The sequence below is a fragment of the Lontra canadensis genome, unplaced genomic scaffold, assembly GCF_010015895.1.
Source record: "Lontra canadensis isolate GAN:19392208 unplaced genomic scaffold, GSC_riverotter_1.0 scaffold1, whole genome shotgun sequence".
NCBI classification, from domain to species: domain Eukaryota; kingdom Metazoa; phylum Chordata; class Mammalia; order Carnivora; family Mustelidae; genus Lontra; species Lontra canadensis.
In genome coordinates, this window is record NW_022630995.1 from 37,644,653 (window position 1) to 37,672,374 (window position 27,722).

Consider the following 27,722-nt stretch of genomic DNA (forward strand, 5'->3'; position numbering starts at 1 on the left):
TGAGCTAAAAATAGGGATAACTGCCATTAGAAAACTATAAAAAGTATATGCTTTTATATTTTCCAGTAGACAATGGTCCTCTTATTTTGTTTTCCTTCTTGCTCTTATGATCCATTTACAAAATATTTTGCTGTCCATTTTGTGAAAGTCCCAGGCACTGTCAACCATTTTTGCTTTTATAATGACAGTCACACAGACTGCTTAAGATTAAAAAGCCACAGTCAAGGGCAATGCAGACCAGACTATTAGACATACAGTCTTCCTGGACTAAATATAAAATATGCTAGTGACATGAATTGGAATAAATAATTAGAATAGGGTTCACTTTCATATTCTATTGTATAACCTTGTTTGTAACTCAGAAAAGACAAAAATCAGAAGAAGAAGAGATATATTATAAAACATTTCTTATTTAGTGGAATTTTAAATATTTATTCCTTGCCATTGTCTTCAAATAATAACAACTTTCATAAAGCTAAAAAGTCAAATATTCTGTTTAAAAATAAATTCAGTGGTCCACAGAAGAATCTTTAACCTTAGTTCCCATCAACTCTATGCTGAGTTTAATAACTTATATAGCCTGTCTTCAAAACATATGAATTTGTGACCATAGAGAAACTCAGAGTTACTACAATAAGTTTACCGTGAAAAATGGTAATTTATTAACTACTAACACATGTTTATAGGCTTCCTTTTATCTCTCTAAGTGCATTTATTCATTTAATCCCTATGACCCTATCAGGTGGAACTAATATTGTATTCATTTTTCAGATAAAGAAATTAAGTCATGGAAAGGTTACATAATTTACCCACACTAACATAGCACGGAAGTACAGGAACCAGATTTCAAACCCAGCTTATCTTCCTCCACAACCCACATCCTAACTACCACATATACTGTCTTCTGTGTATGAACAAAACACAATTTATAGACTTAAAAACTATTTCAAGGCACACACACACATAATTGTTCATCTTTTTTTTTTAACATATTTTTCCAACTCATGAATGATAAAAAATAAAGCTAGTATTATCTGGGGATTCCAACATTCTTAAATTTAGACAGACAGTCCATCACATTTAAATGTTAGTCTATTGGTAGTCTAAGGCATGAAGCTAATTAAGCCATGATTTTGATTTTGTTTCCCAGGTGAAAATACAACAGTTGCTGGGTCCGAGACCCAAGTTCTTTATTCTTAAGTTTGACCAACAATTTCTGCTTTTTGACCATAAAGATAAAAAGATAGCAAAAAGTTTGTGGACTCACTGGTATTAATCTAATTAACCCTTCCATTTTTTACTAATGGGATAATTATAGATACTCACAATCTGGTAGTCTGAGTAATATTTAGTAAAGGAGTCAAACAGCAAATGTAGATGTAGCCAAGGATTTACCAACCTTATAACTTCCTCTCATTCCTTCCAGTGAATTTGGGGTTAGGTAACTTGATTGAAGGTTTATGTCAGACATTTTCACCATGATGTCTCTGTAATTTCCCCTGTAACGTGCAGTAAATGGAATTGCAATGCATATTGGAAATGGAATTTTTTTTTCCATATCTGAACATTCAACAGCGATGACATTACTGACCAACTCTTCACTATCGCTCACTATTAAAGAACTCATGCTGTTAACTATCCGGCATTCTAGATGTTGTAGAATATACGATGGTGCCATAATGTAACAAGACACTTGGGGGCTGGTATCACTCAGCAAATCAAAATACCTGCAGGAAAAAAATAAACAATTTTTCCAATTACTTATGTATTATATGGCTAAATGCAAAAAAAGAAGGAAACAAACCATAAGAGACTCATAATTGTAGAGAACAAACAGATTAATGGAGAGAGGTGAGCAGAGGGTGGGCTTAAATGGGAGATGGGTGTTAAGAAGGGCACTTGTGATGAGCACGGAGTGTTTTAAGTAACTGATGAGTCACTAAATTCTAGTCCTGAAACCAATATTACCCTATATGTTAACTATTATTTAAATTAAAAATTTTTAAAAAATTGAAATAAAATATAAAACAAATATATAAATAAGTTGAAGCTCTAGAGCCATTGTCTTCCTGTGAATCCCAACTTTTCCACTTACTGACTGTGCAACCTTTAGCAAGACACTCAGCCTCTCTGTGTCTTAGTTTATTCGACTGCAAAATTATAATAAAGTAATACCTGTCTCATAAGAAGGCTGTGAGAATTAAATAAACTAGTATATGTTAAGTAATTAAAAAGCCATGCTTGAAACATAGTAGGTATTATATATATGAGCTACTATTACTATTGTTACTATTGACATTACTATTATTATTTAGGTGGTTGATTTCTCCATTTTGTTCATTTTACAATATGAATCTGAAGATTGTTAATGCTTCTTGAAAAACCAAGTACTAATATCTGAATTATTAACTAAATTTTGAGGAAAGGTGGTGAATACATATCTGGTATTGGAACTATCCAAATGCATTATATCGAATGACGCTTATTATGTTTTTTAGAAAACCCAAGAAAGGTACAAAAGTACTGTGAATATATGATTAACCATTAAAATTAGAAGCAAAATATTTACAATCCTCAAAGAATTGATCCAAAAATTTATTTTGACCATTTTTTGTACTCTTGCTTTTTATAACCATCACGTTTGCCAAAGGTTTTAGAGTCTTAAACATTTGATTGAAATTTGAGATCAGTCATTATTTGTTTGACTTTACACATCAATAATTATTATGAAAATAGCCAATATTTTAGCTCTCTCTATGGACCAGATTTTAGGTTATGCATTGTTTCTTTTTTTTTTTTTAATTTTGTTACTTTTCAGTAATCTCTCTACATGACATGGTGCTCAAACTTGCAACCCCCAGATCATGGTTTGCATGTTCTACTGAGCGAGCCAGCCAGGTGCCCCCACATTGTTTCATTTAACCCTCACTAGGGAGTCAGACAGGTACTACTGTCATCACCTTTTACAGATAGGGAAACTGAGGCTTAGAAAATTTCACTTGTTGAAAATTACACTGATGGTAGATCTATAGAATCAATAATTGAATTCATCTATATTTAGCACAAAAGCCCAAACTCTGACAAAATATCCTCAAATCATTCCAAACCACTGGCTTCTTTATTCATTACAAACTGAAACTAATACCTAATTCACAATAGTCTGAAGAAGGAATGAGATAAAATATTTAAACTTCTTATAATAGGGGGTTAGCATAAATTTCATGCTCAATAAATTACATCTCTATATTAAAATTACCAGCTTGAGTTTCTCCTCTTCTCTCTACTTTTCATTTCTTGTCAGTGAAATGGCTAAAATATTGGCAATGTCAATGAGAAGATCAATACAAAATAGAGTGCTAATACCCACTTGTTGGATAATCAGGTTTTAACTATTTTTTAATTCTTAGTGAACTGAATTTTATAACGCCCTCTAACATAGATATTTTTTTTAAAAATGTTGAAATTGCAGAGAAGTTTATTTATTTGTATTTATAATTCTGAACCTGTAAAGTTGGAAGAAAAATTACCCAGTACATTGGTTTGTTTGTATATTCTCTAATGATGGTACTTCAAAAAAATGAGAAAAAAAATCTGAATTGTTTAATAGAGAATACAGTGACCCAGCCTTGTATAATTTTAAAAATAATTTTCTTCCGTGCCTTGGAAACTATCTGCACTAAAAGACTGACAGATGAGGTGAGGAAAGAGAACCGTAAATACTTCTGTTTCCTCTAGCCTTAATTGAAGAGATCTAGTCCCGCAGCTAAAGTAATCAGATTGGTTTATGTTACTCTTGTTTTCCTTTAAGTCTGTACACACTAGGACAAGGACACTAGACGAGATAGGTTTCTTACAGAAAGCTATCCAGGGAGGAATCACAACAGATTCCCAGCAGGTTTTGTTTATAATACACATATTTTAAGTGGCCTGATGGCTTCCTAGCCTGAAGGATTGAAGGGACTAGTCATCTTTATAAATACGCAAGCCAAGCACAATCCGTTTGGGTGCTACAAAGAGGAAATCACCAAGGAGGGAACACCTAAGGGAGGTGTTAGAGGGAGTGGTTCAGCAGTGACTCATTAGCTGATGCTTTGAGTCATTTCTGAATGTGAGAATATGAAGTGTTAATTTTTTCTCAAGTGATATGGGCAACTACATGTTAACTAATTTAAGTACCTGTTTTGTAGGGGCAGTAATTCTTTAAAGCTATGGGGTCTGTCAAGCTCTGAATGTACTTCCATGACATCTATAAAATTCATTAGATTCTCAGCCCTGTAGGAACCTCACAGCTGACCTAACTCAACCTCTTCGTTTTATTGATGAGATAAATAAGGTCAAAATAGCAAAATGAGTTGCTTGAGATTGAAGACTCGGTTGTGGTGTTGTCCTGGAAATTGTACTGTACACCTGAAAAGAGCATCATATGTCATATGTCATGGCAGAGAGGGGTTAAGAGAAGGTTGGAAGCACGTGGGAGGTAGAGAAATTGAGGGTTGTTGAGAGTGAAATCAATTACACATTCACAATTCACTCACTGTGAACATCTGCAAAGGAGTGTGGTGCTAGGCTCTTTATGTGACTTTCTCATTTGACCCTACCAAATATACCCAGGAAGTATATGTTATTTCTGAAAAGAAGAAAATAGGACTGAGAAATGAAGCAAGTTGAGCAGGATCATAAAACTAGCATGTAAAAAAAAAAAAAAAAGAAAGAAAGAAAACAAACCAGGAGATAAAATTTAACTCCATCTGATTCCCAAAGCAATGATTCTTTTCATTACTCCCCATTGTCTTCTAAGACTGTGATCTTTGCAGGAAAACTATGGTTGTGAATATTTTATTTTATTTGGACAAATAGGGATGATTATCCCCTTGTTTAAGGGAGATAATTCATAAAGTATATCTGTCAATTTCAACTTTTTTTTTTTTTTTTAAGTCAGGGGCTCTTTGAGAATCTGGTAAAGGCTCTCTATCATCTCTAAGGAAATAAAATAAATATGAAACCATACACTCAGTTTTAAAAACTGCCTAAAGCTTACTCATGCCCCCTAGAATCTACAGACAGAGGTTAAGAATTTATGATAATTTAGAAATAAAATAAACGTGAGAATTTATTTGAGGATATAGCTAAAATAAATCCGAGGCTAGAAAATGTTTTCCTAGTATTTGAACTCTCCACAGCTTCCTAGTTTTTTCTTATTATAATTGAAAGGGTAGTGATTTAGAAGAGCGTTCATGTTGTGGACAATTGTTCATTTAAATGACTCTCTTCTATAGTGGAATCCTCTTCCTTTAAAGAAACATTTAATGTTTGCTTCCTAAAATTTTAAATAATATTGGTAATAGCAGTCACATAACTTTACTGGGGATAATTTAAACAGAATTATTGACTTACAATGTATTTTGGAGATCTGAAATGGAAACATAAAATCGTCATATATAAATATTATGTATAATAACTACAGAAACATGCTTATCACCAGGGATATACAAGTACCTCTGCTTTACATTTACTTACTCCTTTTCCATTATGTTATTCTTTTGCTTTAGAGTCTCTGAATCATTGGAAAGAAGATTATTCTGATACTTGCTGGAGATATCACGTGTTATTGAGGATGTGGTAATCTCTTCTCTTTGGCTCTCTGAGGTCCCTTGAATATCTCTTTCTGTTGTCTGGATTAGGTCATGCGTCTCTTCCCTGTTGCCATTTATGTTCTCAACAGTCATGTGTACTGTTTGTTCATCGTCTTCATTTTCATCATTATCAGGGAACATTTTGTTCTGTGACTCCCCTTGCTCTGTTACATCTCCATTCAATGAGGTATTGTTTTTTTTCCCCACTAATTCTGAACTCATATGTGCTTTATTTTTTTTTAACTGGACCTGGTTTGTATAAGGACTCTGCTCTCCATTTGTGGGAGAAACAGTAGCTGTTTCTATGACATTTTGTTGCCCTCTTGCAGCAATGTCTGCTGCTTTGATATCGTGAATGGCGGACTTTGTCTGCAGTGGGGTACATTCATCATGCATGCCGCATAAATTACACATCTCCTTTTCTTCTTTCTTTAGAAGTGTAGCAGTGCTCCCCAAATATTCGTTTATTTTCATGAGACAGTCTATGAAAGTAGAGATTTCTGCACACACACAGATACATAAAGAGAACAAAATACAAAACTGAATCAAATTTTATTTCTCCACTGACATCTAATGAGGTATGGCAGGATAACCTTAGACACCTATCAAGACCCTTACCAGGCATTTAAGCCTACCTCCCTCTTGAAAGACAAGTCATTTGTACAACTGTCACTCTTTTAACATACTTAGGAATTGGGGACAAACTGCTTCTTACTGTAGTGGCAAAGAGTAAGTCTAATCCCTCCTGCTCATAAAAATGCTTTGAATGTTTAAGGCAGACACCATGACCCCATCACATCCATAAAACTCTTCAATTGAAATTAACATCTTTCTCAATAATTCCTTGATGATTTAGTATGATTTTGAGAATTGTTCTTCTCCTTTGAATGTACTACATCATTTATCAATGACCCATTTATAATTATTTGCATAAAATTTAGCAAAACACTTTGGATGAGACTTAGGTAGCCGGCATACCACAGCTACACTATTTCTACTGGCATAGATGTTACATTTTATAAGGTGCTTTGTTGGCTGCTATAAGAATTAAGTTCTGTTTACACTATTCCTCCTGCTGAGCCTGTGATCATTTACGATTTTCAAATTGGCCTTCCAAAAAATAGCTCCAATTGTACAGGTTCTGATTCTCTGATTAGAACATGCACTGGCTACTCAAAGGCTGCTAAACCAAGTCAAACCTCTTCATGCTGATGTAGACCCTCCCCATGATGTGATCTGATATAGTCTCTCACTCCATCCCTGCCTTCTTTGTCCATTCTTCCTCTGAGGTTACACAGCTGAAGTCATCTGATCACTTCTTGCAGGCTTAGCAACTCTCCAATCTTTAGAATTCAATTCTGAACTAAGGAATATGTAATTTATAGCCCCATAGGTCAGTCTTTTAAGAATCATCATTAAATCATCTTTTTACGAGTCTGGGTTTATCTTTGGGCTCCAATCTGACAACTTGTGCTTTTTTTTTTTTTTTTTTCCCTTTTTTTTTTTTTTTTTTTTTGTCTTGTACCTAAGACTGTCTTTATTTTAATTTCCTCTTCTGGAAGCAGTGTCCTTGTCATTTTCCATGAATAAGTATTTGTCTCAATATGTTGCCTGGGACCTTGTTCAATTCTCTCCAGAGACTGGAGTCCTGGCTACAAGCTCCAGATGCTGTTGTCTGGGTCATGCTGCCTTTGGGCAAATTTCCCTGATGCCTACCAATTGCCCCCTAGATAATTTCTTAACATTATCCCCTGGATTCCTGATTGATGAGACCTACCCACTTGCCTTGACACTGTATTATTTAGAATTGGATTTCATGATAACACCCATCTTTTCATCTAGAGTAACTGTGGTTGTCTGAGATCATATTTATCAGACACAATGTTCTTCCTGCCATACTTCTCAGCATCCATAGCACCCAATGGGGACTATTCCCAAGAATCTGCTCCCCTCTTTGTATGTGTGGGAGGGAGATCCAATTCTATAGCTCAGCTCAGCCCAGTCTTTCTAGTGTTTTTGCAATAATGGTTTCAAACTCAAGTAATTCTACACATAGAATATCATATTCCAGTCTAGAAAAACTGCTTGTTCTATCTCAAACTAGGGATATTTTCCTATCTTTAATCTTGGATCCTGTTAATAATAACCATGCCTGGAATGCTCTTTCGAGATTCCTAATTTCCAGCTGCATAAATCCAATTCATTCCTTAAGCTTCAGTTTAAATACAACATCTGGTCTAGCAAGGTTCCCTATTTCCCACTCTGAAAATGGAATCTTGCCTGCTTGTGAAGTCTTAATGCGCTTCCTTTGTATGTCTTTAATGGGACTGGCCTTAATGTCCCTTGCATTATTGTGTAATACCTTATTTCCCCTAATATATTGTTGGTCCTTTGTGGACAAGGCTCTATCTTAGCCTTCTTTGCATGCTCCTTTGTACTTCTCAAAGTTACTACCCTACCAACATTTCTTAGAGAAAGAATAAATCAAAGAAATACTTGCCTTGTCTCCGGATACATTGATTCTCCTTGTCGAGTAGTACATATAGCTGCTGGCAGGTAGAGAGCAGAGTGCCTGCAGTGTGCTCCAAGAGTTGGTGAAGGGCCACACTGAGCTCTTGACCCAGAAAGACCACTGTGGCTATCCAAGTGGCCCCACCAGACCCTTCACCAGGGTTCTCACTCAGGAGGGCCTGCTGTAGCATCAGGTTTTGTCTCCAAATCTGCTTCAGCATTTTTCCTAGTTTGCCTGAGCCCATGTCCTCTGAATCCATGTATGCTCTAGGAGTGGAATGCTTCTTTTCTGCCAGCAAAGCCTAAACGTTTAGCAAATTCAAACTTGGCGATAGTGCTTCAGATCTAGGAGATGATCCAAGTGAGCCAGCCAAGCACTTTCTTGCAATATAATAGTTTATTCAGCTTCTTGTTGACCAGTGAAAAGTTACTAGGTGACCAAGGAGGGGTGTTCCCGCACCCTGGGAGCCACTGTGTACAGAATAGATTAATCACAGGGATAGAACTAGCTCACACCATTCCACTTGCCATGTAAGTATTACACATTCAATATATGTATGGGAAGCCCTGTAAGCCTTTCAAGTTTGGAGGCAACAAAATAAAGATTCTGTGGCAGGATGAGAACTTTATTAATCAAAGGTAAACTGTTTAACAATATTGCCAACAAGATTCCTATGTGATATTTCGAAATACTTAAGAATGAAGTCATATGACATTTGAATTGCCTCCAAACAATCTGGGAGAGCGGGAGTGGTGTGCAGATGAATTAAGATGGGTTGCTACTTACTTGTTGAAGCTGGACATGGTTATAAGCAAGGTCTTTACAAGTCTCTCTAATTAGCATATATTTATAATTTTTTTTATAATAAAGAGTTAAGAAAAGATTTCTCTGCTGGGGCAAGTCTACTGGTATCGGTTGGGGAAGATCTATTTAGTACCTTCCTATAGGGCAAATCTGCAGTATGATTGAGATAGGTACTTGGACTCTTAACTCTGTGATACTTTCTCTCTAATTAGATAAAATGCCCCTTCACTAAAATAAAGCAAACCCCAAGAGTGACTCTCTCTGAACTAGCAAGGACTCTGCACCCTGTATAATTAAAAATCAAATGCAACAAGTTCTCATTACCACTGGCCTTTCAGTTGGCAATTACGCATGAGGCCATTGCAACACAGGACCTGATACAGGAGAACCTTGGGGAGGTGCCGTGGGGAGAACCCAGGACAGCCTGCTTCCTCCCATCCAGTCCCACTTCCCTCTCCTGATAAGAGAGAACACAGCACCCAAGGGACAGGGCAGTACCTTCCATACAGACTCATGTTCTCTCAGAAGTACTAGGTGAAGTGAAAGCTTGCCAGAGCAGAGCCAGACTGCTGCTTTCCACAGCCATTGCATCATCTCATCTAACAGGGGAATTCTTAGAGCTGCACTCCTGATGCCTGGAAGATAAGACAGGGAGGCAAAACCCAGTGAATAAATAAGGAATGATATCACAGGCCTAAATACTGTCCCAGCTGCCTGTGGTTTGAAGAGCCTTCAAGGAAAGTAAAGGAGAAGTATGCAGCTAGGTACCAAGTCTGTGCAGAAGTAGGGGCGCAGTGAACCCCTGTTCACCAAAAAGGTGATTTTTTTGGAGATACGAGTTCATACCACATCATGGGTCACATTGCTTTAATATTTTACACCTTCTTCTCAACACTAAACATTTTCTTGTTCAATTTTCTTTACTTTTGTTTTCTTTCCTTTCCCTTTAACTCCTGAAATAAGTATTTGGTTCTTGGTACTAGTATATATAATGGCTTTAAATCAGTGTCATTTCTGAAAAATTTCTATAGCATTTACTGTTCTCTCCTGATAAGAGAGCATTTACTGCATTTACTGCCCATAAGCTGTGGACTGGGAATGGGGTCTTTTAGGACTTGGGAGAGAGGCAGACACATAACATACTATGAAAATGCAGCTCAGCCTGTGCTGTGAGGTAGCGCAAAAGCAGAAATAAAAAGATCGTGGAAGCTTTGAGGAGTATCAAAATAATTCCAATTAGAGGCCTGGGAAGTGTCTGGATTAGGAGCTAAAGGACGATCTGGATTTGAGTAGGCTAGACAATAGAGAAAAGGCACATTCCAGCATAGGAAATTATCACACGATCAAAGGTGTAAAGGCATGAAATGACCCAGTGTGATCAAAAATGGGAAAGCACGGCTTTAGAGGAGGATTCAATAGGGAGTCAGAGGAAGTGACAAGACTCTGATAATTGAGGAGAATCAGGAAGAGAAAGTTGGAATTTTGTTTGGTAGGCAATAGGGAGACATTAAATATTTTAAAACCAAGCTGAAATATGACCAAAGCTGCACTACAGATGGTCAAGATGGTAGAGACCCAAGAGGGAGGAGGCTTGAGGGCCCATGTTGGAGTAGCAACAGTGCAGCCAAGAGAAGGGGATGCCTCAAGAAGGGGTTTGCAGTCAAGTGACTGGAACTTACTAAATCATTAGTTAGAGGGACAAGAAGCAAAGGCATTGAGAATCTATTCATTCATTTATTTGAGAAATATTTACTGGCCATCGGTGCAAGAACTGTGCTTGGTGGTAGAATGTGATTAAAATTTTCAGTTTGGATGACTGGCTAGGTGGTAAAAAAAAATTCATTGAATTAAGAAATTTAGGGGAAAAAATTAGACTGGATGGGTAGAAAATTGGATTAATTTGGGATTTGTGGAGTTTGAGATAGCTTAGGACAGTTCTTCGAAATGTACTAGAAATTAAGAAAAAAAGTCAGAAAAATCTTTGCATATTTGAATGTCATCAGCAAACAGCCAGCCAATGGGTGAATCCATGGAAGTAGAAGAGATCAGGGGAGATTTACACCATTCATGTTTTGAGTGTTGGATAGAACTAATAGTCAAATGATGAACACTGGAACAATACTCATTTTTTTTTCCCTTCTAGATATGTGGGAAGATTCTTTCTCAGGGCAGACGAATTTAAAAACACCAAAACAATCCTCCTTAGCCTCATTGACATTTGCTATCCTCAAGTCCAAACTTGCTCTCTGTCTGGCTTCCCAAGGACATATAATATTTGCAAAGTCAGGCCTACCACGGGCCATGCTACCTTTACTTGTTAAAACAAGCATCTGCATGTTCCTGCCTCTCGTTTTCAATGAACTGATGTCACTAACCATGGAACGAACTGACGTTTGCCATCAAGATTTGTGACACCTACAGACGTTAACTGTGAAAATTCATCTTGATGGATTTGACATTTGATTAACATCTTCATTGTGGCTACTAGTTATTATCACTACTAAGACTTTATTTTACTTTCTTTACTGAGAACTCTTTGCTTTCACTGACATGAAAAAAACTCGTACACAGTCGTGAACGCATACAAAACATTATGTGGTTGAAAAGCAACTGTTCTAACGTTAAAAGCATCACAGTGAGTAGAGATGAAATTCAAGTTGAGTAGGTTCGTCACTGATTTACTACACTGATTTACTAAAGAGAACTCTGCAAGAGATGAGGAATCTGTTGATGCCAGCCAAACAATGTTTGAACCGCGATATGATAGAGTATGCCACTTTCCACGGAACTTACCGTGAGTAGTGGTTCATAAGTCGGATGGAAGCAAAATAGTTACATATGCTTGAGGTACCATGAGTTAATATTATAACTCCTGTTATCTGATTTTGTTACTTTCTTTCAGTGCCTGCAGTTGCCTATATCAGAAATTTTGGTGCAATAAGCATAGACTACATTTGCCCCATTGGAAAACTCTTGTTGAATTTCTGTTTATTTTTTTATCTGCTTCAGACAAGCTCATACAGTTGCATGATGTGTGGAAGGAGTAGGAAAAGTAAACATTTTGTGTTTGCTACACCCAGGAATTTGTTACAGAATTCTCAGTGTGCTTATCAATTTTTAAAAGTTTTTAAAGAATAAGTGGTAAAAATCGAAGCTAAGACTTCTAGTTAAACAATATAGGTTAGATATATATTCTGTCTCTGCTTTCTCCCAAAATGCCACTGGAGAGGATAAATAATACATAAACCTTCAAGGACAAAGAAAACAGGTGCTACAATGATAGACAAAAGATGTCAACAAATCTGTATTTGTTGATCTTTTGGAAGATCAAAATCAGATAGATAAGCTAAATGACTTAACTGAGCAAAGAGAGAACCTCTAGGGTAGAAAATAGGCCAGTTCTCGCCATGGGATCTCAGAAGGTCCCAGGAATTAGAGACTTTCAGCATCACTGACTCTGAGAGTAAAGTGGGGAGTATAAGCAAGCAAGGTATAATTGAAACTCAGTTTTGGGAGGAGGTAGATTCCCAAATCCCTTCCTCAGCCCCAAGTAGCCAGACAACGCTCTCTCCTATATATCAGAAGCTAGAGATTTTCTTTATGAAGAAGCTGCAGCAGGGAGGTAGGAGGCCTGGACTGAGACGAGAAATGGAAGGAGGTGCTATGATGATGACAAAGGTTAAGTAAAATGTGAATGTTCATAGCGAGGTCCCACTCTATTGTTCTGCTCAGTTCTAAGAACCGAGGACGGCAAGCATGACCTCTCAGGCAGATTAGAGATTTCCTCTCTGGAATAACTGAACACCCAAAGAGCAAAATCTATCAATAGTGGAGCTGTTAGTGCCCGTCCTCTTACTCCCTACCCCCAGAAGTTTGCCCTGCCCCCAGGTCATCAACAATGAAGCATCCAGGTGGCCCATCATAAGGCCTATTTTGTGTATATAAAGTTTTCTAAAGATGCTTCTAATGCCTCATTTTAAGAATGTAATAACATGGGGTGCCTGGGAGGCTCAGTGGGTTAAAGTCTCTGCCTTTGGCTCAGGTCATGATCTCAGGGTCCTGGGATCGAACCCCACATCTGGCTCTCTGCTCAGCAGGAAGCCTGCTTCCCTTCCTCTCTCTCTGCCTGCCTCTCTGACTACTTGCAATCTCTGTCTGTCAAATAAATAAATAAAAATCTTAAAAAAAAAAAAGAATGTAATAACAGAACTAGGGAGTCAGGCATTGGAAAAAGTCTCTAATATAATGTTAGACACTTAAGCAAACATGAATAAATAACATGAAAAAATACAGTGAACACAGGGAAAAGGAGAAAATATCAAAGTTATAATTAACATCCTTGGAGCCTGGGATATGAGAAAATAATGCATCTACAAAACAAACAAAGCAAGAGACTTTCTAAAAACAGGAACATTTGGACAATGAGAAAGAACTCATACAAATGCAAATAGGACAACAGAAATTTTTCAGACTGGTATATGGGTAGAAATAAATAGTTGAGGAAGTCTTCCAGAAGGTTAAACAAAAGTCAGAGAGACAATAGGGAAAAAAAGGAGGTTAAGAAAAATTGGTGGTTCAATCCTGATGGTTCAACTAATATGAACCCTAGAAAGAGAAAATTGAAGGAAATAAAATATCAAAGAAGTAATATAAGAAAGTTTCCCAGAACTGAAGAATTTCATATTCTGGATAGAAAGGTCCCAGAACAATACATGCAAAAAGAAAATCATAACTGGTCATGTCATAAGGAATATTCAAAACTCCAAGAACAAAGATCCTAATAGCCTCTGGAGAGGGAAAATGGTCACTTTTATAGTAAAAGGCATACTTCTCAACAGCAACACTAAGACCTAGAAAATAACAAACTTGTGACTTTAATATTCGGAGGGAAACCTCTTTCTTACTTAGAATTCTGTTTCCCCCAAACTGTCATGCAAGTATACTGGGATACAAAAAAGAAAATTTGCTATGATGTGGTAGAAGGATTGGCTAACGCTATGGTAATAATCATATTGCAGTAACGTGACATTGTGATTTATCCTAAGAAATACAAATTTGGTTTTAGATCCTGTTTCTGGAACAGAGCTACTAAAACCCTTGGAATTTCCTTAGCAGTGACAGCAATCAAGGTAGTGTCCTTTGTTATGTTAATGAAGTGGCTTTTGGACAGTCCCTGCTGTTGTCAAAGGGCTGGTTGTCAAAGTCTCCCCTCTAAGGAGGCAAGAGAGGGTGGAGGCTGAATCAATTACTAATGGCCAATGATTTCATCAATTATGCCTACGTAATGAAGCCTCCTATCAATTATATTTCAGTACAACTGGAAAAAATGAGAAGATATTTTTTCAAGTGTGGGCGGTTGGGTGCACCTTGGTGGCTCAGTTGGTTAAGCATCTATCTGCCTTTAGCTCAGGTCATGACCCCAGGGTCCCCCCAACATGGGGCTCCCTGCCCAGCAGGGAGTCTCCTTCTCCCTCTCCTTGTGACTGCCCTTTGCCTGCTTGTGTTCTCCCTCTCTCTCTGTAAAATAAATAAAAGCTTAAAAAAAAAACAAAACAAAACAGGTGCTGGGTGGGGAGGGATTTTTCAGGTATACACATATCAAAAAATTTGCCTCCTATGTACATTTTCTTGGGAAGTACTAGGGGATGTACTCATAAAAAGCAACAGTTAATAGAAGAAAAAAAGTCCTGGGAATCAGGAGCTAGAAAAGCCAGTGAAGAGAGGGACAAATGAATTAAATGCAAAATGAAGTCCAGGGTCAAGGCCCTCAACAGCTCCCAGTCCGGGGTGCGGCCGTCATCTGAGGATCCAAGAAGGCTGTCTGCAAGGGGTAAATGGAACTAAAGAACTGTCTGAGTTTCAACCAAAGAGAAGTTTTGCAATCCTATTGGAGAATTTGGGGGAAGAATTATATATAACTGAGCAAATGAAATAAAATGAAGCAATTAATAAAATGAAATTCTAGTGGTGCCTGGGTGGCTCAGTGGGTTAAGCCTCTGCCTTTGGCTCAGGTCATGATCTCAGGGTCATGGGATCGAGCCCTGCATTGGGCTCTCTGCTCAGCAGGGAGCCTGCTTCCCCCTGCTCTCTCTGTCTGCCTCTCTGCCTACTTATGATCTCTCTCTCTTTGTCAAATAAATAAATAAAATCTTTTAAAAAATGAAATTCTAAAGGAAAGGAAACATAATCATAGTACACTGTATATCCCTGCTATGGATACTATTTGTACTGCCATAATAACAAAAATAACTCTAATTACTCTTAAGTAATACCAGTGATATTAGTACATTACCAGGAGGGTACAGAAGACATATATGTGGAAGAATGAGTATAATCAGATGGATATGAGAGCAAAAGGCTTATTTCTATAGCAGGAAGTCAAATATTTAAAAATAAATCAAATATTTAAGAATAAAAGGAAACTAATATTAAAGAAATTTTTAGCAGAAGAAACTGCTAAAAAAAAAAAAAAAAAAAAAAAGAATGTGTTTGCCCCTGGTGAAAATTGTGGGAAAGAGGAAAGCAACTCTAGACCTCTAATGATTAGTCACTCCCTGCTGGGTTCAGGTGTTGTTAGGGACTGGCCTGACACTCACAACTGGGCCCTGGTATTCTCCTGCTGAACACAAAAATTTCATAGAACATCCATATCCTACAAGGACATTCTGTGACTATAATAGATCAAGGCAAAATGAAAACCACTCTATCTATAATCATGTCTAAACACAAACTAGATATGAGCATTGTCCTAGCCACAAAATGCCAAACATCTCCCCATTTCAGCTCAAGACTACTTCTTACCAATGGTAGTTTTAGTATTTCTCTAGTCTTCCCTCCCTATAGATAAGATTTATTATAGACTTGTCCCCGTTTCTAAACAACTTCTTACCCACAGTAAGAAACGACCTCTAAACCACACAACCAAAGCCCAACCCTATAATAAGTCTGTTTAACTAAAACATCCCATGGCTCCCCAGTGTGAGTTCTCCTTTACTGAAATGAGTAATAAGCTCTACCTATTCAACGACAGGTGTGTTCTCGGTGGCATTTGACTATAGGGCATTGACAGATACTTCGGTACTTCAGCTGGGAGGGGGAAAGGAGCAAGTGCTATTGATTTTCTTTAAAGTTGTCATGCTATTGATTCTTAAAGAACTGTATACATGAAGTACTTTGATACAAACGAAATTCATATATTAAAAAAGAACTAACACCAAATATTGCATTCATATTACAGTTGCAAAACATAGCCACATCAAGTGGGTTACTTCAGAACAATGGATATATATTCTTACTGACTTTATAAAGAGTATTTTTTCATTTGGAAATGCTTGGAATTCAGTGGCAGGTGTTCAAGAACGAACTTAAATTAAAAGTAGTCAGTTGCACTTGGCAGGATCCTCAAACAGAGGTGGAATAATTACTACCTGGTAATGGCCTCATATCAAATACTTCATCTGGAGCACAGAGCTCTTGATATAGCAGAAGGTCAACAAATGTTTGATGATTAAGACAATGGTGAGATGTAATAAATAATCCATGCATCCTTTTAAAAAAGTCATTAGACTATGTTCCTTATAAATTAATTTTTAAAAATTCCTTAATATTATCAAATACTTGGCCAGGGTTCAAGTTCCTTGAAAAGTCATAAACACCTTATTTATCAGACAAGTTTTAAAAATCAGGCTCCAAATAAAGTTCAAATAGACAACTAATTCCCTGTTAATGATTTTTATATGAATTAAAGAAAAGGATAAACTCGCTGAAAAAAATGCCAATAATAATGGTGATGGAGGGGCACCTGGGTGGCTCAGTGGGTTATGCCTCTGCCTTCAGCTCAGGTCCTGAACTCAGGGTCCTGGGATCAAGCCCCACATCGTGCTCTCTGTTCATCAGGGAGCCTGCTTCCTCCTCTCTCTCTTCCTGCCTCTCTGTCTACTTGTGATCTCTCTCTGTCAAATAAATAAATAAAATCCTTTTTAAAAATGACGATAGAACAATTTAATTATAGGTTTGAAACTTATCTTTCATTTTGCCATTTTTATATGTGATGAGAAGTAGAAGTAAGGGTTGATTTAAACTAAGGCATCAGATTTACAAAACTACAGCAGACATATTTACAGAGGTAACTACATTCCTTTATATGTAAATAGTCAATTTTTACCGTTCAGTTGCAGTCATTAGAATTCGAGATGCCTTGTCATACCTGGGAATTTAATACTGCAAGTCCTCCACTGGCAAGTTCTATAGTCAGTATGTAAAGAAAATGGTCTGTAAAACTGTCAGGGACTATAGTTGAATTGAGAAGTAATTAAGGGTATTTCATTATTTGGTTAGCAAAACCTCCTCTTTTAACAGTATTAATGGCCTCTGAAATTAATACCAGGGTTCAGATTACAGCTTTGCAACACTTCTCTGTTGAGTCATTGATGTGTTTGTAAGGATTCTGACTCTTTGTACAGTCATGGGCTGCTGACATGAAACCAATGAAGTAAGTTTTTATGTGAAATAAAAACGAGATAGTTTTCCTCTCTGCCAAAGTTTTCTGAGACACATTTTCAAATGAGGATATGCCAGATGCGTTGCTACTGTGTACTTTATGTTTTCCCAGTATTTTTGTTTAAGATTTTGTTTATTTATTTGAGAGAGAATGAGCAGGGAGAGTGGCAGGCAGAGGGAAAAACGGACTCCCCGCTGAGCAGGGAGCCTGATCCTAGAACCCTGAGATCATGACCTGAGCCCAAGGCAGACGCTTAACCCACTGAGTCACCCAGGTACCCATGGTGCCCCAGTATTTAGAACGTGTTTCTATACCTTCCTCATGGCTTGACTTCTTCAAGGGTGTAATTAGAGTTTTGAGGGTAGTTCTAGCAAAGAGAAAGAAGTACCTGAAAGAAAGAGAATCTAGAAAGAAGAAAAAAGAAGGGTCTAATATAAATTATATAGTCCTCCAAGTTCACCTCCAGGTTCCTTCCTTTCCTCTGGACAGTCATAACATAATCTACCGATAGAATATGACTGTGCTATCCTAGATGTCAATTCCACAAACTGACCCTTCACCTGTACTCTAAGTCATCTCTTAGAGACCTTATTCTTAAACATATCATATAAGGACTCATCTCTTGGGAAGTGGAATCACCATCTTATTTATCACAGAGCAAAAATAAAATTGCAAGAAACAAATTCTTCAGTGGGAACCACACCCTTAATATCATGGAAACTCGATTTTGAAGTGAGGATAGGATGCTGAGGGATGCATTATTTGCTGCTTTTTAGAAATAATAGAGCTCTTCCAGTTAAATATGGATAGGCTAAGACCACCTCAGAACACCACAGCATCATCTTCACCAGGAGAACAATATTATACCCCTTCAATCCTCAATCTAGGTATGTTTGTATACCTAGAAATACACTATACAAAATATAAAAAATACAAACAACTTTGTATAGTTTAGAAATAAAATTCATTATAAATAGAAAGTATTAAGTTCTTCAGAACCACAACTTTCTCCCCCCTTAGACAACTGTTATCTTGACACATTGATTTTCTGCATTCAACTGCTGTCTTCTATTATGTACATCCACTACAGATATGAACCATGTCCAATATCAGAAAATGTTATCAATCTTTTCTTTTTCTGTCACTTCCCCTCTCATTGCTCTGATTTCCAGGTTCCAGGCCACCCTAGGATCTCAGCAAGTGGCAATGAATGGAGGAAGACGGCCATAACTGGCCCCAGTCAAGCTTTTATATTACAAAATTATCACTGGCATCTCCTTTCTGGAACTATTTCCCTCTTGCCTCTCCCTTTCAGCGTATCTTCCCTGTTCTTCTTCTCTTGCTGCCTTGAATCAACTGCCAAGAATCCCTTGGATAAACCCATTTGCACTAGAGTCTTGGCAGGTGTGTAAGTTTCCTCACTAGCATTAATTATTTTTTTTAAAGAATGAATTTGCAATAGTACCTCTCAGTCTGTGTGTTAGGTCTACACCATGAAGTGATATCATCAGGAACATTTTTGTTTTCTGTCCTTTTGAACAATGTTATTTAGCAATGCATGGTTTTTAAAGTTTCATTTCTTCATTCAGAATTAAGCTATACAATCGTAGGGGAACTTTATTTGATTTTTGAAAACCAAAACAAGAGTAAATTAATTTCTGTTCTCATGAAGGATTCATATTTGTTAGGACACAGACGATCCAAGATGGTGCTACCTTTTAAAGATGCTTTTACGGTTCCTAATAGACCCAGATAACAGCTCCACTGTAATCCCAGGTTCCCATAGTGAATTAAATCTGTTTTGGGTTATTTAGGTCACATACTGCATAAACGCCCTCCGTGTCATTTCTCTGTAAAGAGTGAGTGTGCTTCAGTTTTCTCTATAATATACATTTATTTTTGGAGCTCATTAAACAGGTTACAGAAATTTAAGTAGGTCTAGCCAGTAGACAGAAGCTAAAGCTGAAGTTAGAAGTACTCTCTGTGGTATTATCTAACACAAGAGGAGGGTCGTTTTTAACTCTTGGCTGCTGCCTACAAAGGAACTAAGAGCACTATTTGAAAATCAGGTCTGAAAATCAGGTCTACGCTTTTCTAATACACTGTGATTGCTTCAGAATATTAGTTTTGTTTTAAAAGCAATAGAAAGTGATTGCTATAAGCAATCTTTGTCCAGGTAGGGGTGGGAGTAAGAAAATTCTAGTTTAAATAGTCTAGTCCACTTGGTCTTCCCTACCCTCCCTTCATACTCCCTTTGTTGCAAATACGTGGTTGTAATTCCTCCTTGATTTAAAACGAGTTTGTATTTTTCTAAAGTCTAAGATCATTCCTGGAAAAGAATAAGCTAGGTGCTTCGGGATTAATTATTTAACTGCATTTTAGTATAGGTGCCATATGAATTCATTTGATTATACAGGACAGGACAGTAAGTCAACGCCTCTATATGGGAAACTTCCTTATGCTCTCAAAGACTTAACCCCTCTGTGCCTCATTTATATCCTACGTGAGACTAATGTTCACAGGAGAAATATGCCAGTGTGTTCAATACTAGAGGACTTTTCTTATTCCAAATGTATAAGAGAGTGGATGCATTCATGCATGGAAAGGGCTGACTCCTCTGTTTGGGTACTTTTGAAAACCACAATTTCATTAATGAAATCTTCATAATTTTAATGATAGCTTAGAAAAGTAAAAAGGAACATTTTTGAAGGAATTGATAGTTACTAATTCAACTACTGGTAGTATAAGGAACCTTCAGCTTACCTTGTGGGATAAGCTATAAGATTTTAAATATACATTTTTAACACATTCAGAATATTCTCAGTAAGAAATTCTACATTTTAAAAAAGTACCAGACTCTCAAATATTTTATTTTACTTCATTTATTCTCCCTTCAGCAACAAGCATTAAGCTTAATACCTGCCAACAGAATCTCAATATTCTTAAGAACCCAGAAAGTAGAGCACCTTAGTATAGAGAGCAGCGAATGTGTTAGGAATTAAAACACACACACACACATGCGTGAGAAAATACTTTCAGTATGATTTTCAAGAGGAAGAAGTGATCCATGGGAGGGCTATTCATGTGAGTATAGAACTGTGTTTTGAAGATTTTTGCAGCAGTTGAAAACCTTATCCTTGTTCAAAGGACGAAATAGCAGTGTGTTTGCATGACCTTGTAGACTGATATTTTGAGCCATTACTTAATCCAGCAGCTGTGGCAATGAGCTTTTGTATGATACAAAATAAACAAAGAAGCAGAATATAATAAGGCAAGTGAATTCTTGAGCAAGTTGGCTATGTGCATACAGCCTAGCTTCCATAGAATGTTAACTGTTACAGTGTGAAAGCAGTGATAGATTCTCTGCAGTTTAGCTGTGAGATTTGGGCCAATAATAGATACTGCAGCCTATTTGGGGGCAACTTCTCATCACCCGTGAGCCATGACTAGCACAGACAGTGAGATGAGATCATCATCCGTAATCCACTTGAGAAAAGCTAGGTGTTTATCACCAAATCTCTGCCGAATAAAAATGAGGACAAGTGACCTGCCCATCTACATATTACAGAGAACGGGAGCCCTGAAGTGAGATATTTGCCTGCCAGGGAATATTTACTGTGTGCTGAGTATTCTTCTGATCCTGTATGTGACTTAGAAGAAATAGTTCTTGTCCTTGTGGATCTTAAAAATCTAGCAGAAGTAGTCAAACACTGCATTTAATAAGAATCGGAGGAAACCAAAAATTTACACCAAAAGAGCAAACTAGCCATGTGTTATTCAGGGTTTTAGAAGAATTAATGCCATAGACTAGACAAGGAAAGGAAAGGGAAGAAATGGCCTAACAGCACAGGCAAGCAAGTGAGGCTCAATATACATCAATGTAGATACCCTCAATGCAATTACAAACCTGTGGCAAAGTCCCTGACTTGCAGAATGGGCAGTGGAACGACAGATGAACCAAGAGCACAGCAGTCAGGAGAACCTGGGGATGAAGCCATCTCCAGGGATGCAGCAGAGCAACCACGACATCATTCCACTCATCATGTAGGTAGACCAAGCACATCCTGTTTCCGTGGGGACAGGAACTGTGACACAGCTGACATCTTAAACCTAAAAGAAAAAAAAAATCCTCTGGGTTATATACCAACTTTTGTTTAATAATGAATTTTTTTCTGCTAGAATCCTGGAATCTCTTAGCCTGGTAGATAAATGAATTTGGCAGGCCCAAAGATAACTCTGTGGGTGTGGGTTTGAATGAAAATGTAAGCATGGTGGGTTTTTGGTTTTGGAGGGGGTCAGGGTTGGCTTTTTTTTTTTTTTTTTTCTTTTTTCCTGACACAGTGTGGAAGGCACTGGAAGAAACAGTTTTTCTCACACCTGCTATTTCTCTAGGGGATCCTGGGATTTCTACTCCTCCTCTGTGTTAATTGTCAACATGACATTTTTTCCTATGTTTACTCTCAAATGATTTTCTAGGATATAAAAATGGTAAACCAATGGAAATATGTAATATGAGATAATTACTTTCATCCCCTTGAGATTCAAAACTTTTGACCCTCTCATATGCTTTCAGAAAAATGCTGTTTTTGTCCTATGGCTGATTGCATCTGCCAGATAAAATACAGATTCCTTAGAATTTTGAATGGTATATCCTTTGGAGAGCCTCAATACCAAGATAAAATGGAGCTTTATAATAAAGCACTTTGTCAGCTCAGACTCAAGGGATTTCCCACACCTAGGGAGTTCCTTTTTTAAATATTTACAAGAAAACAACAGCAACCACCTTCAAACAGCTGTATACTATACCAGAAACACGACTGGCTTTGAAGTATATGCGTATACTCACACACACATTCTAAAATGTGTTCCAGGTGTTGTAGAGAAATAAAATCCATCTCTTTTGGTGAGTCCCAATAACTTTCAGTTATAAATCCTAAATTTAGCAAGATAACCTACAAATATGTTCGCTTGTTACAAATGTTTACTAAGCGTCTACTATGTGTCAAATACTTTTAGGCACTGGGTACACAAGTCCCTTTCCTCATGGAGCTGATAGTAAAGTGAAACACACATCCTGTTTGTGTAGTTCAGCCTGCCAAGAGAGGCTCACTAGCTAACTACTTCAGATAGACTTAGATAAACTATTTCTAATGCGGTGTATTCTGCCTTCATTATGTATTTTTTGGGGAGTTTATCTTAGTGCTATGGGTAAAAAGTTCGCAACCTGTTGCAGCGTGTAAAGGTTATCTGATATTTCACAACAAAATTAATACCAAATTCTTTCAGCACTGATTGTTTCATTTATCTTGAGTGCTAGAATAAAGTAATTGTTAACAGTTATGTTTGAAACAGATCACTCCATTTCAAAATAATTATGAAGACTATTCTCCCTTGTTGCCAAGCATAGTATCTGTTTTGATGATATTATGCCGTGATACTATACCAAAAAAAATGTGTTTTTAAGCTGGTTATAGCTTCACAAAACATTATAATGACTAAGAAATTGCAGATATATTTAGTATCATTGTTTTCCCCATAATGAATTTGGTCTTCTGACTGGTTAAAGGTCCGTTTTTATGATGTCGGATCACTGAATGGAATTTTGAGTTCTTGGAACTTCAAAAGGCTCATTATGTAATATAACATTCAAATCTAACTTGAAAGGACATGCTTCACTAGCGTCCATTTCCTGTGTGTCTTGTAAATAGGTACAACTTTGGACGCTCCGTATTGCTAATGCCGCCTCTTTCTGTCATTCCTGTATATGTTCTCTTGTAATTAGGTATTGGAATGTTGAAATCCAATAAGCTTAAACTTAAAAGGAATCATACAATTCTAGAGCTGGAAATCTGAGTTTGCCCTCGTCCCACCTTCTTACTTTATGATATGGATACTGAGGAAAGAGCCACATGTATGAGGTGTTACTATGGAGCTCATCTGCTACCTGCCAGTTCATTTCCCAGTTCTGGTACCTGGCTCAGTCCTGGACAGGAAAGATGTGTTCTTTTCAATAAAAAATCATGAATTGTAAACTCCATGCGCTTCCTTAAATTAGAACTGTTAAATTACTCATAACTCCTTTAAGTATTATTTATTTCTAAAATTTGGCCAGTAATTTGTAATCATGATTTGAGGAAACATTTATAGATACATAATCATATATATATATACACACACATATATATGTATATATATACACATATATATATGATAACCTACATTATAATTATGTATATAGTTTATTTAAAATTATATAGCTTTCTTATTCCTCTTCCTTCTAAAACAAATCTAAATATTTTAGCATTCGTAAAATAAACTCATCAGCAATATGATCATTACAAATAAAACCAGAAAGAGCAGAAATCATACAAGGAAAAGGGGGGAAAAAAATGACCAGGAAGGAGGTAAGTTCATTCCTTTTTTTTTTTTTTTTCTTTTCTTTTAATTCCAGTATAGTTAGCATACAGTGTTATGTTAGTTTCAGGGATACAATGTAGTGATTCAACAACGCTATGCATCACCCAGTGCTCATCACAAGTGGCCTCCGGAATCCGCATCATCTATTTCACCCATCCCCCCACCCCCATCCCCACCCCCGTCTCCTCTAGTAACCAGCAATTTGTTCTCTATAGTTAAGGGTTGTTTCTTGGTTTCTCTCTCTCTCTCTTTTTTTCCCTCTGTTAATTTGTTTTGTTTCTTAAATTCTACACATGAGTGAAATCATAAGTATTGAAACTTCCATTGCCTTTCATCCAGGCAATGACAGGATGAAGCCTTTTTGGTCTTCTTTTTAGATGAAAAGAGGTGGAAAACTTTTCTCGCACTGCATTCTGGATCATTTCAGCATATAGATGTATACGTAAAGGACACTAAAATAATGAACAAGGTCTCCACAAGAAGCTTTTTAAAAAGCATCAACATTTCTTCAAATTCTTATATGGAGTCCAGTGGAGCCATTTGAACATTACATGGTACTACTGGAAAATAATTTTGCTTTAGGGCAAAAGAATATTAATTTAGATATGTGTATTATAATAACCTCCATTGAAACAAGAATAGAGTTTGAAGCAATTAAAGAAATGAAGATTTGCTTACCTTCTTAAATTAATTGAACAAGGAACCCATTAGACTGATGTGGCCCTAATTCTGTGGGGGCCTATGTAAATAAACCAAAATCTAAGTTTATAAATGTCTCAAGATTATGCAATCAAAAGAGTAAGGAAAACCAATCCCAAAAGCCAAGTACGCTTTAAGCTCTAGTCAATCAAATAATTCCCTTTTTTTGCTTCTGTATTTCATATAAGTTTTTTTCCCTGGCTCCTGATCGGGGAGTGCTCCCGGCCACCATGGGTTAGATGCTCCATGATTTGAATATATTTTTGCTCAAATAAATCCTTAAAATATTTTTAACGTGCTTCAGTTTATCTTTTAACATTTCTTACAGTCTTGTTCAAATATAACAACTATGCTTTAGGCTAGAATCGATGCCAGCTCACTCAATATTGTATTGTAAACAGCAGAATGAACTATAGCTCCACCTACTTGAATTCCCTGGGACTGGGTGCGAAAAGTGATACTCTTCCCAAGATATTCTTCTCATGATGCCTTCACTCCAGCCGAAGGCCCCATAAGGAGACATGAAATGGGAGGGGTTTCCCTGGGTTTTCATCAGTGTGGTCTCAGGAAAACAGGATTTTCTCCTTCTAACTATAGGACTGTGTAGTCACAGCCTGGCTCCTGAGAGGGAGGGCAGGTTACGTAAACCACATAAACTCTACACACAGTTTTTGTTGTGGAGTAATCAAATTATGAAGGTCAGTTTTTCTAAATTAATCATCAGTTTATGAATTTCCCCCTTTTTTCCTTTTTTGGTGTCAGGCCTTACTTTCTTAGGGTACTGACATTTTTCTTTTGCATGCATGTTAGTCCACGTCCTCCAAGAAGCAAATTCCAGTATCAGATTAACCATGCTAGAAATTTATTAGGGGAACTGCCAGTGAGAGACAAGGGTAAGGAGCTGGGAGAGGCCTTGCCCTGAACTTGGGTGAAGGAGAGAGAGGGGGAAGGAAGGAAAAAAAGAAGGAAGGAAAGAAGAAAAGAAGGGTTGATTCTAGGCAGGCCTTGAAATTTTAAGGAAATTTCAGTACAGCAGTGACAATCTGGGAGGTCTTGAGCCAAAGGCTCTGTTGCCAGAGGGAGTCCTGAGTCTCCCAGGAACAGACCTGCCTTAGGATCTTGGCCACACCCAGTCATTGACTGGAGGCCAGGGGAAGGCGTGGCCAGCACTTGGCAGCCAAAGGGCGGCATTACTTGTACTCTGAGCAGTCGGAGATCCAAGAGACACATCGTCAGACCCACCATAGCAATATGCGTGTAATAGCCTTACTTGACCCCGAACAGAATTATTTATACTACTTTCCATTTTTGTTTATTTAATATATAAGAATAATCACTTTTTGAGTGTTCATCATGTGACAGATGCTGCGAAAACCTTCACATGCATTATATCATTTCATCCTCACAAACACCCTGTTATTACTCCCATTTTACAGAAGATTACTTAATAAGTCTCTTGCATAGACAGGCTATGGTGGACTATCATGTCATCTTTAAATGGAGAACCATGTTTCCCAGAATACCCTCATCTATATGGTCCCCCTACTTATAGTTAGCCAAAAGAAGAACTTGCAAGATATTTGAAAGTTGGAAGTGGTGCAGCAAACATTATTCTCAGCAAGTTGTTTTGCTGCAAGACGGGGTGATTGAGAGACAAAGCTGTGATCAGTGGGTTCCATGAAGGTTCTAGTTCTCCTCCGTTCGCACAATACATCTTTTGCAGCCTACTGGCCCTGATGATCAACGGGGACCTCATGTATACCTCCAAACACTTGACTGTGGACCGTAGAGTTGGCTTCCTCAGAAAGAACAACCTTCCATAAAGCTTCCCATGGGATCCCTTTTTATGGTTCTAATTTAGCAACTGACTGCTTTTGGCTTCTCAGATTGGCTGTTCGCTAAACACTCTGATCTTCTAAACTCTGTCTTCTAGACTTTCACTCCTCCAGCTCCTCCCACAATTGTAAAGTCTAATTCCTATCATAAATCCTTTTTCCCAGAACACGAAGTGATTCTCCTCCCCTGCATGAACCCTGACTGATAGAGTAACAGTGCAAACATCCGTTGAATGAATGGGCAATTTAGGCCTACCCTAGGGATTAAGATGTACGCAGTCTTCAGAGTCCAATACCCTTTGTTTTGGATTCAAGTGAGCATAATTTGTTAGTTTCAAATACCAAATACACAAGAAGAAAATGTGACTATAAATTATTGAAGTTAAAGTCCTTCACTGGTTGTTTCCCATATAAGAGTTCAGCCAGCTACCCCACAATGTGTGAGGCAAGAGGCCAAATTTTTGCCCCCTGAAACTAAATAGGTATGAAAGCCTATAAATGTACCTGGTCGAGACTCCAGATTTGGGTGTCCTAAAAAAGCAGAGGATAACATTTTAGTCAAGAAAATTTTAAGAGCAGGCATTCTCAGTCAAGCCTCTAATACTAAAAATGTTTCATGTGTCTATAATTGCCTATAAAATATATCTTCAAGAAACTCAATGGAGTTAATTTAATTACTTAATAATTATTTAGGGGCACCTGGGTGGCTCAGTGAGTTAAGGCCTCTGCCTTCGGCTCAGGTCATGATCTCAGGGTCCTGGGATCGAGCCCCGTATCGGGCTCTCTGCTCAGCAAAGAACCTGCTTCCTCCTCTATCTCTGCCTGCCTCTCTGCCTACTTGTGATCTCTGTTGACAAATAAATAAATAAAATATTTAATAAAAACAAATAAATACATATTTATTGTGTTAATATATCAATTGAGTGTTGAAAAATATCTTAAAAAAACAAAGGCTTTGTCATAGTTTATATCAAGCTGTTTTTTTTTCTGAGAGTAATTTTATAATATACTTCTTTCTTTTATGCTTTTCAACTTTAATTTTCAATGATACAGAGTCAAAATGCCCCAAATGTATTTTTCTTTCTGCAAACCTATGCGTGGTACCTCTTTGATAGCTGATGTCCTATTACATTCTGCCAATAGGAGTCACTACAAGGAGTTCAGAGGGAAGGGGAAAACAAAGGGCAGGAAGTGCCTCCCTCCTCTTTCTTTTCTTTTTTTTTTTTTTTTCTCAGCAGCACCTGGTAGTGGCAATCTACTCCAAAATCACTGTTTATTCTAGAACAAGGCTCAATTGCCTTAAAGAAACCAGCACCAGCCCG

General features: G+C 37.3%; 1 protein-coding gene across 1 annotated transcript in view; it reads right to left on the minus strand.

The window, feature by feature from the left end:
- DTHD1 (death domain containing 1) overlaps positions 1–21,390 on the minus strand; it is a 78,216-nt gene extending 56,826 nt beyond the window's left edge. Inside the window, exons 1-5 of the mRNA XM_032853574.1 lie at positions 21,357–21,390; positions 9,448–9,584; positions 8,134–8,446; positions 5,518–6,133; positions 1,400–1,727 (exon numbers count right to left, since the gene is read on the minus strand). Of these exons, the coding sequence (XP_032709465.1) occupies positions 1,400–1,727; positions 5,518–6,133; positions 8,134–8,446; positions 9,448–9,543 (1,353 nt within the window). The 5' untranslated portion in view covers positions 9,544–9,584; positions 21,357–21,390. The remainder of the gene's footprint in view (positions 1–1,399; positions 1,728–5,517; positions 6,134–8,133; positions 8,447–9,447; positions 9,585–21,356) is intronic.
- Between the last annotated feature and the right edge of the window lie 6,332 nt (positions 21,391–27,722).